At 48.0% G+C, this 15,747-nt stretch overlaps 1 protein-coding gene across 8 annotated transcripts in view; it reads left to right on the top strand.

Moving 5' to 3' along the window:
- Positions 1-15,747, top strand: part of CASK (calcium/calmodulin dependent serine protein kinase) — a 1,268,764-nt gene that overhangs the window by 749,916 nt on the left and 503,101 nt on the right. For all 8 annotated transcript variants that reach the window (XM_078658296.1, XM_078658298.1, XM_078658303.1 and 5 more), the window contains exon 10: positions 9,236-9,335. In XM_078658296.1, coding sequence (XP_078514422.1) covers positions 9,236-9,335 — 100 coding nt within the window. The remainder of the gene's footprint in view (positions 1-9,235; positions 9,336-15,747) is intronic.

The raw sequence follows: 15,747 nt of genomic DNA, 5'->3' as shown, positions 1-15,747 counted from the left end.
AATTCAACTGTAATGCATTACGAAAAATGCCAAACCATGAAAAAACTCCCTGTTGCAAATCTTATGAGCAGTTTTACAAGTGTCTTACGAGGGGCACGAGATGCTTAGCCCATACGAGTCTATTTAGGCCGTTTGGGTACTGGACACCCGCAGTTTTAAGGACATTATTAAAACGGACTGTAAAGTCGAACTGAAAGAATGAAAAGTTATGCATGCTGCAACAAAGGGGATCAGCCGAGCAATTTCACATCAGACAAACCACTGCGGAGTCCTCACTACAAATAAAGGGGCAAAAACTACTTTTAGCGCCCATGCACTTGATGAACAGCCAGATCGTGGCCTGTGTCTTCATCGTGTATTTTTAACCAACGTACACTGAATTCACTACTCCACCACTAAACAAACAAGCACTCACCTGGGCTTCCTCGCATGGAATGACCAAAACAAACACAGAAGGAAAAAAAACGAAACTCCGCCCACCGCCTCGATGACGACATCGCAGAGGCGGAGAGGGAAAAAATCGCGGGAACGCCCCCGAATCTGGTCCGGCCTTGACGGACAGATCCGGCTCCCAATGGCTAGCCTCCATTTATGGAGCTAGCTAATGGGAGGTGGGGGACGTTCCGATAGCCAATATGGTAAACAAAAGATTTCACCTGAGCGAACTGCTTGCGCAGATCGCCAGGTCGAAACCTAAAAAGGAACCAAAAAACCGCTCTGAGATAAGGGAAGCTAGAGCAACTTACTATAAAGCGATTAAGACAAGGAAGAAGGAAGTGAAGCAGGATGCTTGGCAAACTTTACATCAAGCATGCATTCGGAAAGATAACATCAGCTTTTGGAAGGCGGTTAACGTACCGTTTTTTGCCGAGAGGAAAACAGACACCGTGGAGATGGCCATTAATGAAGATACCTGGGTTAACCATTTTAGAGAGCTCTATAAAAAGGATGATTTAATAGGGAATAGGTCAACTGAAACTTCTGGGATAGGAGGGATTAATTTACAAGACTCATTCCAGTTAGATATTGGTTTTACCCTCTCAGAGGTTGAAGTAGCTATTGCTGAAAGCGCAGTAGGCAAGGCGCCAGGGCCAGATGGGGTCCCCGTAGATATTTACAAGACTAATATTAATCTATGGGCACCCCTATTAACCAATGTCCTAAATAGCAGTAATAAAATAGGGTTTTTAAATTCATGGCAAGAGGCCATTGTGGTCCCTATTTTTAAAAAAAGGGGAACAAACTGAACCTAAGTGCTACAGGCCAATTTCATTGTTGGACTCCCTGATGAAAGTGGCAGGTAGAATAATATTAAAATAGACTTCAGGAATGGGCAAAAGACACTGGAGTGCTTTCAAGGTTTCAGTATGGTTTTAAAGAGGGAGTAGGAACGGTGGAACAGGGGCTAAATTTAGCAATAATTATAGGTAAACAAGTGGTAGCAAAAAAGGGCAATCTATTTTTAACATTCGTCGACTTAAGTTCGGCATTTGATTGCCTGAGCCATGAAATACTTAGGGACACCCTATTACACTTAGGCATTGAAACAAACATTTTAAGCTTTATAAAAGAACTCTATCGGGGGTCGGGTGCTAAGGTATGCTATGGTAAAAAGGGCGAATGCACACTAACTTTCCCAATAAAAAATGAGTTCGCCAGGGTTGCATATTGGCACCCTTTTTATTTAACCTCTATGTAAACAGTGTGGCAACTCACCTTATGAAAGAAAATCAGGATTTTCCTCAAATTGACGGTTTCCCTGCTCCAATTTTGCTTTATGTGGACGACGCTGTTATCATGGTCAGGACATAAAATGGCCTGCATAGAGCTCTTAGCACTTTTGCTGAATACATGGCCAATAGAGGTTTAAAAATTAATGTTGGCAAAACCTTTAGCATGTGCTGCTCCAATAAGAGAAAGATTAAGTGTCATATTTCATTAGAAAAATCGAAGATAGAATTAACAAATACTTTCTCCTATCTGGGAATAAACTTCGATAAGGAGGGCACTTGGTCGTCAGCAGCGAACGCTAGGAAGTTAGCTTTTTCACGAGCTATCGGGGCGGTTCGCCATTTTGCAAGTAAGCTAGGGGGTAGACCGGTCCACATTTTGTTGGATATCTACAGGGCAAAATGTGTATCCACTGTAACATACGGAGCGGGTATATGGGGGATCGCAGCCACCCGTGACATACAGTCATGTGAAAATGCTTTCCTCTGATTCTTGCTTGCCGTACCTAAGACAACCTCATCGTATGTTTGCCATAAGGAATTAGGGCTGGACTATATTACAGATCTGATTAAAATTAGTCCGGTCCTGCTGTGGCATAAGGTATGGACTTCAGACGAAAATGAACTAAACAGGAATGTGATTCAGGATTGTCTGAAGCTACAGGGGGCACTAAAAATCGATTGGTTTATTTATGTTAAAGGATTTTTAAAAGAGATTGGCCACCCTGAATTTTTTGATTCTCCGAATTCTCTAGCAAAAACCTCAAGGAAAAAATTGAAAGAAACCGGTCTCCTTTTGCTAGAGAACAAACGATGGCAGGTAGAGGGCAAAAAGATCACGGTTGGGGAGAATCATATGATCCTACAGGGACAAGGGATTGAGACATATTTAACTGGCACTGAGAGCAGTTATACCCGGATGTTATTAACTTGTTTCGGGGGGGTGGGGGGGGGGGCGGGGTTCAGGCTAATTACATTCCCCGAAGTTAACATCTGGTCCAAAAACTTATCTCTATACCCTTGTGATGACATATCAGTTCAATCGACGATACATTGTACCCTGTTTTGTAAATTCTATTCGCTTCCGAGAAAGATGTACTTGTTAACACTATTGAAGAAATGGGATTTGAGACAGTGTAGGCCGGCACTCTTGAAATTGCAAATGCTACAAGATGAAATGACTATATACTTGGTAGCCATGTTTTTTAAAAGTGTTATTAGATCTAGACTAACATTGACTTAAAGTTTCAATATGTTTGTCTTTAGCATCCTTTTAGATTAATTACTGCAAATGACGATGAAATGTATTTTAATCTGTGCTTTTGTGATTTTCTACTATTTGAAATCGAATAAAGCTATTTTCAATTCAATTCAATACTTACCTTCGGTAACGCTTTTTCTGGTGGATACAGTATCTGCCTGTGGATTTCTCACTGATCAACCCGCCTCCCCTTTGTCCACCCTTTTATACCTTAAAAGATGAGGTATTTGTTATTTTATGTATTTTTGTGCTCTCGAGTCTTTATTACCTCTATTTGTTTATGGTTAGTTTGTTAGATATGGTAAGCTTTCTTATTTCATTATACACTGAGCGTATTTGTGTGAATTCTGTGTACTATGTATACATGGTCTCTATGCCTCGGTGGCATGGAAAGAATGGGTATAACGGACGTCATCACGTCGATGTGGTCTTATGGCTCCGGTGACGTCATGCGGAGCCGCGCGCGGAGCCATAACACTATGACGACCTCGTAGGCTCGGAGAGCTGGCAAAAATTTCCACGGTATGCTGGCGCAGGGGGATATTCATAAGGTGAGGAATCCACAGGCAGATACTATATCCACCAGAAAAAGCGTTACCAAAGGTAAGTAACTTGTTCTTTACTGACTTCTACCAACAGCTATACGCTGCGTCCGAAGGCCGAAGCTTCCTCCCCGTTGCTGCTTAACATCTCTTTACCCACGGTGTCCCAGGCGCTAGACAATAGCTGGACCAACCAATCACAGTTGAAGAAATATGGGCTGCTATCTCAGACCTATCCTGAGGAAAAACGCACAAACTCAGGAAGCTACCCCACAGAGTTCTTTGGCGCATATAGGGATATCCTCTCTCCATCTCTGCTTATGCTTTAAGAGGAAGCTACTAAAGTGGTCCACTTCCCAACAGAACTGGATTTAACCTTTGTCCAACACTTGCACTGCCTATCAATGCATTTCCTTAATCAACGGGGGAATCAAACTATTTGCCAAGATTCTGGCCACCCGGTTAAAGAGTGCTCTGACCACTCATACATCCATATCAATGTGGCTTTATGCCAACTAGAGGCACAAGGCACTGCCTCAGGAGACCACACGTCACCTTGGGGCGCTGACAACTACTGACACCTCCTAATATCCTGCTACTAATTGACTTCAAAAAGGCTTTCAATACTGTGGATTGATCCTTCCTGTTCCAAGTCCTCCGCAGATCGCGGTTGGGTACTCACTTATGTAGAAATGCCAAATTACCATACTCCTACCATCTGTAGGGAGCCATTTAACGGTATAGTCTCTGACCGATCCCTATTCGTAGAGGAACAAGACAAGGTTGCCCCCTCTCCCCCCTTCTCATTGCCTTAGTTATTGAGCCGCTGGCAAGACTTATCCGTTACAATGTGCAAATTCAGGGCTGGATATGGCCCACGAAGATCAAATAGCCCTGTATGCAAATGATGTTCTGTTATATTTGTCCAACTCCCCACTGACGGGCCCACACTGTCTACACATTCCTCAGCTCTACAGAAAGGCCACGGGCCTACAGGGTACACAGACTGATATTGTACTGCTTCTGCTCCACCCTTCTGGCGAAAGCATTGTGTGGCAGATGCTTGAGCTTTCGTTACCTAGGAATTCATGTCCTTTCCTTCCCAAATTGGAGTGGAACCTTAACTTTACACCGTTAGTCCAAAGGGTGAATGCCAACTTCGAGGTCGGGGGCCATCCCACCTAATGTGATGGGAAGGGTAGCACTATAAAATAATTTTGATTCTGCCAAGATTCCTGTACCTCTTTCGAAACTTCCGGCGAGCAGTACCCCGTCAGTGGTTCTAAGAGATAGACTTAGTGGCAAAGATCTTTCCTGTGGAACAAATCCAGACAGCGGATTGCCCGAGCCAAATGCTAGCAGGCTAAGTATGATGGGGGCATGGGCATGACCAATCGTTACTTGTATTACCTGGCATTACCCTCTTCATCAACAACCGGTTTAGTGGGGGCTGGTAGGACCCGGCATATAGAGTTGAGCTAACCTTGATGGGATTTGAGTCTGTGCTGGGGAAGCTATTTATCACCCCCATTCACTGAGCGCTTCCTGAGGTTACCAGGGTGGTCCTTCTCTGCTGGCGTACGGCTCTTTGATACATTGGCTAGGACTCCAAACTTACAATACAAACCTTATTGTAGAGAGAAGGACCTGGTTGCGTGAGACAGCCTTCCAGTTAGGGTTTGCAGACTGGGACTTGATAGATATCTACCTGTTGGGAAGCCAATGGTCAGGTAGCCACGTGCACTCCATTCAGAAGCTTCTATCGGCCTTGCACTGTTGTCCACGAATTTCCATAAATATCTTCAATTGCGACACGCACTGAGGGTACACATCACTCCAGACACGGAACTCCCCAAACACAGTCCACTGGAGGCCAGGCTATTTATGGGTGAGCAGCCTCAAGAGGGGTCTCCCACATCTCTCTCTCCCTGGCCATTAACTCACCAGACAAGTTTTCATTGCTGCAAACCCAATGGAAAGAGTGGGTCAGACCCTTGGAGGAAGAAGACTGGTGGGACACCAACATGGGCCCTAACATCATAACCATCTCATCTAAATTAAGATTAGTGCAAGTAGACTGCCTCCACTGCGCCTATCTCACCCCTAATTACCTATGTCGGGCACACCCACTTCCCAGCCCCACATCTTTCAGATGTCTGCATGCTCCTGCGGACTTCTATCACATGGTATGGGCCTTGTCTTAATAAACTGTCTTTATGTGACTCATGCACTCCGAGATCTTGGTTACTTTGTTGGACCGCTCAGCTACATCATAGTAGCCGTCAGACCCCCTGTGTTCTTGTGTTCTATATGTAGCGTAGCTGGGGATAATAACCAGGCTTGGGTCTTTAAACTTTGAATCCCTCTGACCCTCTCTCACCGGTTGGTTTTTATATCATGCCCCTTAATTGCCAGTTCCTGGGGTGAGGTGAGTCGGACGCTCTCACAGGTACAGGGATGGGAGGTTGAGTTGTACTCGAAGATTGCTCTAATGGGGATTTTTGAGGGAATAGGGGGTACAACAGCCGGGCAAACATTATTCAACTTAGCCACAATGGTTGCAAAACAGGACATAGTCTAGAGAATGAAAATGCCCCACAACTCTCACAGACCCAGTGGTGCCAAGGCGTAGACTGGTGTGCACAACACTAAAAGCTGGTGCACGAAGCTCTGGGTTGCCCAGAAAAACACACTAAGATATGGAGCAAGTGGTGGAATTACTTTGGACATGGCACACTCAGTAATACTGTTCACATCTGCACACGGAAAGGCTCGGACAATGCTTGATCGCCAGGGGGCATAAGCAGGCCAGTGCTGCTAGTCCTGGAGAGATGGATCCTAGTCCTGGGGGATCAGCTGTAGTCAAAGTACATCATTGCAGAGCATTAGCTGGCTTCTCCTTCCAACTGGGCATCTTTTCGCTGTTGTGTTGTTACTCCTAGGTTCAGGCACGCCTCAACTGTCTTTTCCTGGTGCAGGTGTATTTAAGTGAGAATGGAATGTTTTAGTTGCTTGGCACCCCTGGCCAATCCTGGGATGTCATTTAATTCTTCAACACATGTCCTAACCCTCTTGCTTAGCAATCTGGAAAATCCAAAATGTTGATTTAAAGTGTCTCTGGTAAGAGCTCCACTAAGGGTCTGAGCTTCATCCCGACCAAATAACCCTGCCTGATCCCTTTCCACCAAAACTTCAAAGATGAAAACTTCCTTTGTTAACTCCACAGAGCTGGGGCTCCCTCTTTTGTTCCAGTGGACCTTTGCTGTCCCAGCCCCAATGTAGCATGACAAGCAAATTATCAGATTTCCTCTCCACGCCTTCTTTTCCTAAAGAACTGAGCCAATCACTGTTTATTGCCCTTTTGTGTGAGGAGGGCTTTGATCACTGCTAGAGAGCAGTGTGATTAACTTGGCCCATTAGAGGGATACACAGGTCTGGACAGAGAAATATCACAAACCTGATGCTGCATAAGTTATGGTTTGGTACCTTGCTCACCCTCTAGTTGTAAGTGAAGTAAAGCAGGGCAGATGTCACCAGTTTGTATAATAAAGAGAAAGCACCACGGATTGTTCAGTAAGAACTAGATGTGTTTACTATGAATGCCCTTTTATTTTATAAGGCTTACTTCAGGTCACTATCAATTCTTGCAGTCTCCATTCAGCGACTGTCTACATGTGCACAGATACCGTGATGTGCTTGATGGTACTCTTGCACATGCAGCTCGCACACATATTAAAATGCCTGTATTCACATATAACCTGTCCTGTGCCTCTTACTGTAGCTGCACAGAAGCGACCTTATCTTAAAAAGCATTAATTGGCGGTTAACAATCCAATTACTGTGAATTTACCACAAGTGAGACTCACTCACAGTATAAGTCCAAAAACTGGGGTAGTCAAAAGCGAAAAACATAGTGGACTAAATGGGCAAAACCCATTTGCGACAGTGTTTAAATAATTGGTGATAAGCCATTGCATTTTCTTGCATTCGTTCTTGGTCTCTGGAAATTGACTGTTTTGTGCTGCAGTGTAATGTGAGACATGTGAAAACCTCAAACTCCGTTTAGTAGATAAGATGCATGCTAATTATGAAGTTCAGAACCAAAGCATAAATTGTATCTATGCTTTTAGCAAGTATAACTTACCATATTGAGGTTTGTTATCCCTTGGGATTCTTTTCTGGGGAATTTCCTCCTCTTCTTGCCAGTGCTGTTGCAGTTCTAACCCCTTTAGGGGTTTATTTCTCTTGTCCTAATAAGCATACCGTGTGCGATCTTGGGTGACGTCTGGATCCTCACTCACGTTGTTCCCTTGCTTGTTGGCCAAGCACAGGTTATCCTGTGCACACGAGGACTTTCCTTTGCTTCTGGCCTTCATGCTTTTTAGGCTGTGGGTGCTGCTCTCTATCTGTTACTTCAGTTCTTTACACTGGCCCTTTGGTTGGACCTTAATTTCTGATGTTAGTCTTCCAATAATACTAACTTGACGATGAAGACTGGTTTATCTGAATAGGCCTCCCAGGTGTTAACCCTGTTCAACTCGACCCTTTTTCCAGTCCTCCATTATGGTCTTATTTCTCTATTTTAGCCCGGTTGTTTCTCCCCTGGGCTTTTCTTTTCAATGGTCTCCTGACTGCCTAGTCATACCAGTTCAGTCGGTAGTGCTATTTCGGTCTCCTCACAAGGTTTTCTGGGGTTTTTGACTTCCACCCCACCCTTTTCCTTTAGAATGAACCATGTGGCTGGTTTCCAGCTCACCGTTGTCTCATTTTCGTAATGCTATGCTTCTATAAGTGTTCTTTCCACTTGTAGTCTTCTTCTGCCATGGCGTTTTTCTCCCGCGTTTTTGCACAGCTGCGGATTCGGTTCCATAAGGGGTTTTCCCCAAGTTTTTTGGTAGGATGTTTTCTTCCTCACCCTCTCTTCCTGGCAAGCACACTCTCTTTTCTTATGCAGATCAGGTAGCCCAGTTAGCGATCTTTTTTTAGAATTGGTCCACAGACCCTCCTCCTGGATGATATTGCTTGGGTATCTCATTCAAAGGTAAGGAATCTGAGGCTAGATGTGTCTATCAGATGAATACGTTACTTACCTTCAGTAACTCCTTATCTGGTAGAGACTAGATCTAGCCACAAATTCCTTACCGACTCACCCTTCCTCCCCACTATGCAAACGGATTCTCCTTTTCATCCAAATCCCTTCTATGCAACCTTGTGCCTTTCGTTGGTTAAAAAAAAAAAGAAACAAAGAAATAACAAACAACCAATAAGAATGAATGTAAGCGTTTTTAAAAAAGATTCTTCTTTTTGGGCAAGCTGTTTGTTTTTATAACAGTGTCTATAAGTGGCTTTGCGTTTTAGTGCAGAAAGTAGTCACAGAAGAAACTGATGTCAGCTGTGGGCTTATATGGATTTTGACTATGTAACATCCATTTGGACGACATTGTTAGAGTTGCTCGACGCCCTCTACCGACGAGGTACTGCTGAAAAAAAAGAAATCCCAATCCATTGTGGTGCCTGGGGATAATTCAAAGGTGAGGAATCTGCAGCTAGATCGTCTCTACCACAGTAGGCATTACTGAAGGTAGGTAAATTATTCTACTCAGCAATGTCCTTTGGCTATACTACATTGTTTTATAAGGTGTGAAAACTCCTAGTTAAGACTGTGCAGTGTGTAACTGATCTTTTGAACCATTATTTCATAGGGTGCGGTACTGGCAGCTGTTTCGAGCCACAAATTTAACTCTTTCTACGGAGATCCTCCTGAAGAGTTGCCTGACTTCTCTGAAGACCCTACATCCTCAGGTAATTTATATAGTGTAAGCTTTTCTTATATTTCTAATGTTAAACACGTTTTACCTTCCTCAGTAGTTGGTATTGATTTGTAAAACATCCATTTGGCTGCCAGATGGTTTATACAAAATCACTTACATATCATAGAGAGGATGCTGTACACATAGGAAATGTTGAATAGCAACTGCTGCATGCATTGTATTTGCCAGACAATGTTTCTAAGTGTTTGTGTTCAAAGCGATCTGGAAGCATTTGTGAGAAATAGTAATGTTATTTTCAAGATTAGACCTTCACCTTTGGTATAGTCGGATCTCTTTAAATCCCCATTGAAACTCCTATTAATTTTTACACTCCCAAAGATGGTACATCTAAATAAGACTCTATCATGTCTTATAGTAACAACACCTAAACTGTTCATCAGTTCAGAGTTACCTAACCTATATTAGGTTGAGGTCCTGACCTTCCTGGTATAAATTATTTGATCAAGGTGTTTATGATCTAAACTAATATGCTGAGAGATGCAGTATGGTGGAAGATTCTGAGGTGGCTAGACCAACGGGAGAGAAACATAAGAAGAGCTGTTGTGAGTCTCACTACTACCATACAATAAGTGATAGGTCAGTACCAGTCGAGATCAGACGGTCAGGTGCTTCTAGTGGCAAAACTACTAGGGGCATGGAGATCTTAGTTCTACCTTTGCTCAAGGATACAATCTCTTTCCAGTAAATCTGATTACGAGAGCAAGCCCACTGAATGTGTAATGTGTTACCATGATCATTGGAATGGGATTCTTAGTGACTGTTGCTGCAGCTGTGCTGATGTCATACTTTTAAATATGTTATATGGCATGCATGTGGGTGTCTTTCCTCCATAAACTAATAAGTCATCATGAGTCTCTGCTATAGGTTAAGGGCATGGGATGGCCATCTGAGTGACAGTGACAACTGAAATATTATTAAAATAGTTTTTTTTTCAGTTCTGTATCTCACAGCTCTATGGTAGATTAATTTTGGAATACCCTGTTCATCTAGGTAACACCGTTGTATCAGAGTTGGTATGAATGTGGTAGATAGACTACCCTTGAGGTTAAAGAATGTAATTTGTACAGGTATATTGCTCTTTGTCAGTAAATAATATTCAAGAAAAATGAAGAAATGCAGTTTAGTGGTCTAGAGGTTTAACTTTTTCATCTGTTTGAGAGCTTACGAGAGTTGGGCAATGTTGGAGTATTTTGATACTTTCCCCATATTAATAAAAAGTGTCTTTAACTGCTGTGGTGTAAGAGTAGATTGGGGCTGAGAAAAAAGCAGTGAATCACCGGTCCCTGTAAGAAATTCTCAAGAGAACGAAGATGCAAAGAAACAAAAACTGAAAGTGATTATTCGCAAAAGGTAAAACTACTTCCCAAGTAACATTCCCTTGGTTGCTACATCATATGATAAATTACCCTAGTACTTATAACTTTTTCCCTTGCTTGCCAAATACCCAGGAATTCATTGACAAATAAGCTGGCGTACCTTGCTAAATGAAAGCAAGCCAGACCACATGGGAAGGACAAGGTGTTTGAAGTGCTGGAGCATTGTAGGCCTGGGCCTCCATAATTCATGGGCATGTTAAGCCAGGCAGAGTCCTGCATTGCATCCCATTCTTAATTGCTAAAAATACAACACAAAGAAACCTATTAGCACGGGCATTTGTTAGGCTGGACTACTGTGTGGATCTGAAAGAGACACGTTAGTGATAGATTCCTTACCTTAGAATATCCCCAGGCGTCAGACTGGATCTGGAAATTTTTGCGTAGCAATACCCCTGCGCGTCGGTAGGCGTCGTCTGCGGCTCCGCGTCAGTCGTCGGCGTCGTTAGCGCCGGAATGACGGTGTCGGAGTACTTAGACGCCGCCCATGCGCGCTGACGTCAGTTCTTCTTTTTTCCGCGCCAGCTAGCGCAGATCCGGAGAAGCTCTACCCCTAGTCATTTTTTGACTGAAACTTTTGATCTTTTTGATCATTTTTCTACTCGAGTCTTCGACTCCAACGGTGCCGGTATGGAATGCCCGGGTTCAAGCCCTGTTCGAAGTGCGACCGACTGATGTCGGTCACGGACCCCCATCGCCGGTGCCTGAAGTGCTTAGGCCTCGACCACGACGACCGCACCTGCTCCGACTGCCGGGCCTTGACGTCGAAGGCTAGGCGGGAGCGGTCCCGCAAGCGGCTCGAGCTCCGGCAGTCGGCGGGTGCTTCGGCCCCGGCGCCGCCGGCGACTTCGGTCCCGGCGCCGCAGGACCTCACCGGACCCGCTTCCGGATCCGGGTCGTCGCAGGTCGACCTCACCGGCGCCGGCCCCGAGGGTGTCGCGCCCGTTGTGGACGCCGTCCCCAATCTTCCCTTCGGTCCGACTCTGGCGCCGGAACGGCGCCGTTGGGCGCCGCTTCCGACGGCCTTTGGAGATTTTTATTTCCAAGAGGAGGCCCAGTCTGTTGACCCTGAGTTACAGGAGACTGGTGACGGAGGTGATTGGGAGGGGTCTGAGGACCCTCTGGCACAGGAGTGCCAGTCTCAAGAGGACTGGACATATGAGCTTGGGGAGGCCAGTGGTATTGACACCTCGCCAGACTCTGGATTTGTCTCCCCTCCCACCGTGGCTACGGAGGAGGGGGCTGCTTATAGCGTAGTGTTAACGAGGGCAGCCAAGGCCTTGGGCCTTGAGCTCCCCGTTGCGGCCGTGAGGACTAACCTCCTCACTGAGGTTCTTAAACCGCAGGCAAGCTCCAGTGAGCCTCTGCTGCCGTTTAATGAAGCCTTATGTGACGTTCTTGTGGGCGCTTGGTCCAAGCCCGCCACGGGTCCGCCTGTGGATAGGAACGTGACCAGACGCTACCACCCGGCTCCGGGCGACCCTTGCTTTTTGTCCACCCATCCCACCCCCGAGAGCCTGGTTATCCAGGCCTCCACTTCCCAGACCGCATTCCCGACGGCCCCGCCCGATCGGGAATCCAAGAGATACGAACAGTTCGGGAAGAAAGTGTTCTCGTCCCTGAGTTTGGGACTGCGGTCTGTCAATACCGCGTGTCTCTTGGGCCGCTACACCCACACCCTGTGGGACACGGTCGCGGACGTGCTGCCACAATGCCCGGAGGAGGTCCGGGATAAACTCGCCCAAGCCCTTGTGGAGGGTCGAGATGCGGCACGATACTCTATCCGGTGTGGACTGGATACCACGGACTCACTGGACAGGGCGATGGGAACGACGGTGGCGGTTCGCCGCCACGCCTGGTTGAGGTCCGCCAATTTCTCGCCCGATGTCCAGGCCACCCTCCTGGATATGCCGTTCGATGGCCGTCGCCTTTTTGGCGACAAGGCAGACCATGCGCTGGAGCGCTTTAAGGACTCCAGGGCTACGGCCAAGTCCTTAGGCCTCTCGGCCACGCGCCAGCAATCGGGTGCCTTTCGCTCCTTTCGTGGCCACGGAAGGGGCGTCCCCACACGTGCTGCCAGCCACGCACTGCAGAATACCCAGCAGCGCGGTGGCGGCCGTGGAAACCGCCGTGGCGGCGGCGGTCGGGGTCAGCGGCGAGGCCAGTCCACACCTCCCTCCGCAGCACCTGCCTCCAAACCTTCCTAGTCCGAGCTTTCAGGCCCATGTGACGCCTGTGGGAGGCAGGGTTCGCCATCACCACTTCCACTGGCGCACTGTCACATCGGACAGGTGTGTGCTGCAAATCGTCCGAAGGGGCTACTCCCTCCCCTTCGAGGCGACCGCTCCAGCCATGCCACTGCAATTCCACTGCGTGTCGGGGGATAACTTGCAACTTCTGCAAGAGGAAGTCACGGCCCTCTTGGCCAAGGGGACCATCGAGCGCGTTCCTGGGCCAGAAGTAGGGTGTGGATGTTACTCCCACTACTTTCTGGTGCCCAAGAAGGGCAAGGGGGGCCTGCGCCCGATCTTGGACCTACGGAACGTCAACGGCTTCCTCCGTCAAGAGAAGTTCAAGATGCTGACTTTGGCTCAGGTCTTAGCTGCCCTGGACCCCGGAGACTGGATGGTGGCGTTGGACTTGCAGGACGCTTATTTTCACATCCCCGTCCTGCCGGCCCACCGGCGTTACCTGCGGTTCACGGTAGGCCACGAGCACTTTCAGTTTACCGTGCTCCCCTTTGGCCTTACCAGCGCCCCACGGGTGTTCACGAAGGTGATGGCGGTGGTCGCAGCTCATCTGCGCAGGTTAGGGGTGTCAGTCTTCCCCTACCTCGACGACTGGTTGTTGAAGGCGTGCTCGCCCCAATCAGTCGTCAGCCACCTCCAGACTACGGCCGACCTCCTGCATTTGCTGGGGTTCTCCATCAATGTGCCGAAGTCGCACCTGTGTCCCTCTCAGAAGCTCCTCTTCATCGGAGCGGTTCTAGACTCGGCGCAGTTTTGGGTTTACCCTCCCGAACAGCGGGTTCGGGATATTCAGGCTCTGATTCCCATCTTTCAGCCTTTATCCCGAGTCTCGGTCAGGTTGAAGCTGCGGCTTCTGGGACTGATGGCCTCCTGCATCCTACTGGTGCGTCACGCCGGTGGCGGATGCGGGCTCTGCAGTGGGACCTGAAGTTTCAGTGGGCCCAGCATCAGGGCAACTTGTCCGATCACGTCTTGATCTCGAAGGGCACTGCCAGACAGTTGCAGTGGTGGCTCACGGACCGCGATTGGGTCAGTGGCAGGTCCCTCTCCCTACCCCACCCGGACCACGTAGTTGTGACGGACGCGTCCCTCCAGGGCTGGGGTGGCCACTTGGGAGAGGCGGAGATCAGAGGACTCTGGTCTCCGGCGGAGGCCCGGCTCCACATCAACCTGTTGGAGTTACGGGCGATTCGTCTAGCGCTGAAGGCATTCCTCCCCTCTGTCCGGGGGAGTGTGGTGCAGGTGTTCACGGAAAACACCACCGCCATGTGGTACTGCAACAAACAGGGTGGGGTGGGGTCGTGGACCCTATGCCAGGAGGCTCTGCGCCTCTGGCAGTGGCTGGAAAGTCAGGGTGTGACCCTGGTAGTTCAACACCTGGCAGGTTCTCTGAATGCCAGGGCGGACGAACTCAGCCGTCGGTGCATGATGGATCACGAATGGCGTCTGAACTCGGACGTGGCGCAAGGCCTCTTTCAGCAATGGGAAGAGCCTTGGTTAGATCTATTCGCCACCGAAGAGAACGCGCAATGTCATCAGTTCTGCGCGTTGGAATTTCCAAGGCGGCACTCGCTCAGAGACGCTTTTCATCGCGAGTGGAGTTGCGGTCTATTGTACGCCTTTCCGCCTATACCACTTCTGCCCAGAGTGCTGAAGAAGATCAAGCGCGACCTGGCCCAAGTCATCCTTGTGGCTCCGGACTGGGCACGAAGATACTGGTATCCCGAGCTACTCAGCATGTCAGTAGATCCCCCGATTCGTCTGTCCCTTCGGGAGGACCTTCTGTCGCAGCATTAGGGGACGGTCCTCCACCCGAACCAGGCCAGTCTCCACCTACAAGCTTGGAGATTGAGCGGCGACAGTTGAGGCCATTTGACTTGCCTCCCGAAGTCTGTAATGTCATTCTGGCAGCCAGGCGTCCCTCCACAAAGTCGGTATACGCCTGCAGGTGGAACAGATTTGTGGCATGGTGCACAGCAAAGGCTGTGGATCCACTCTCTGCCCCCCTTTCTGAGGTTCTCCTCTTCCTTCTTTCTCTTGCCCAGCAGGGCTCTGCTCTGGGCACTGTCAAGCACTACCTTTCTGCCTTCTTAAGGCTACATGATCAGCCTTCTTTGTTCAAGTCCCCTATTGTAAATCGATTTCTTAAGGGCATCACGCACATGTTCCCTCCTGTTCCCTTCGTGATGCCCCAGTGGGACTTGAACCTTGTTCTTACCTTCCTGATGTGTGCTCCCTTTGAGCCACTTCACAACTGTCCTCTTCGTCTTCTGACTCTAAAGACTGCTTTCCTGGTTGCCATCACCTCTGCCAGGAGAGTGAGTGAGCTCCAGGCCCTTTCTTGTACTCCACCTTTCCTTTCTGTCCATCCGGACAAGGTTGTGTTACGTACGAAGCCATCTTTCCTGCCCAAGGTTGTCTCAGCCTTCCACATTAGGCAGTCCATCACCTTGCCAACCTTCTTTCCGCCTCCGCATCCCTCTAAAGAGGAAGAGCGGCTCCACCGTCTGGACCCAAAACGTGCGCTCTCTTTCTATTTGGATCGCACACGCCAGTTCCGGGTGGATGACCAACTCTTTGTTGGCTACGTGGGTGCTAAGAAGGGGAAGGCGGTACACAAGCGGACTATCTCCCGGTGGATCATCTTGTGTATCCAGGCATGTTACTCCATGGCTAAGAAGGAGCCCCCTGTTGGATTGAGGGCTCATTCCACTCGGGCCACGGCAACTACAACTGCCCTGGGCCGGGGAGTGCCCTTACA

The sequence above is a fragment of the Lissotriton helveticus genome, chromosome 8 (genome assembly GCF_964261635.1).
Source record: "Lissotriton helveticus chromosome 8, aLisHel1.1, whole genome shotgun sequence".
NCBI lineage: Eukaryota > Metazoa > Chordata > Amphibia > Caudata > Salamandridae > Lissotriton > Lissotriton helveticus.
Note: the sequence above shows the minus strand (reverse complement) of the source record. Positions and strands in the feature narration are given on the sequence as shown.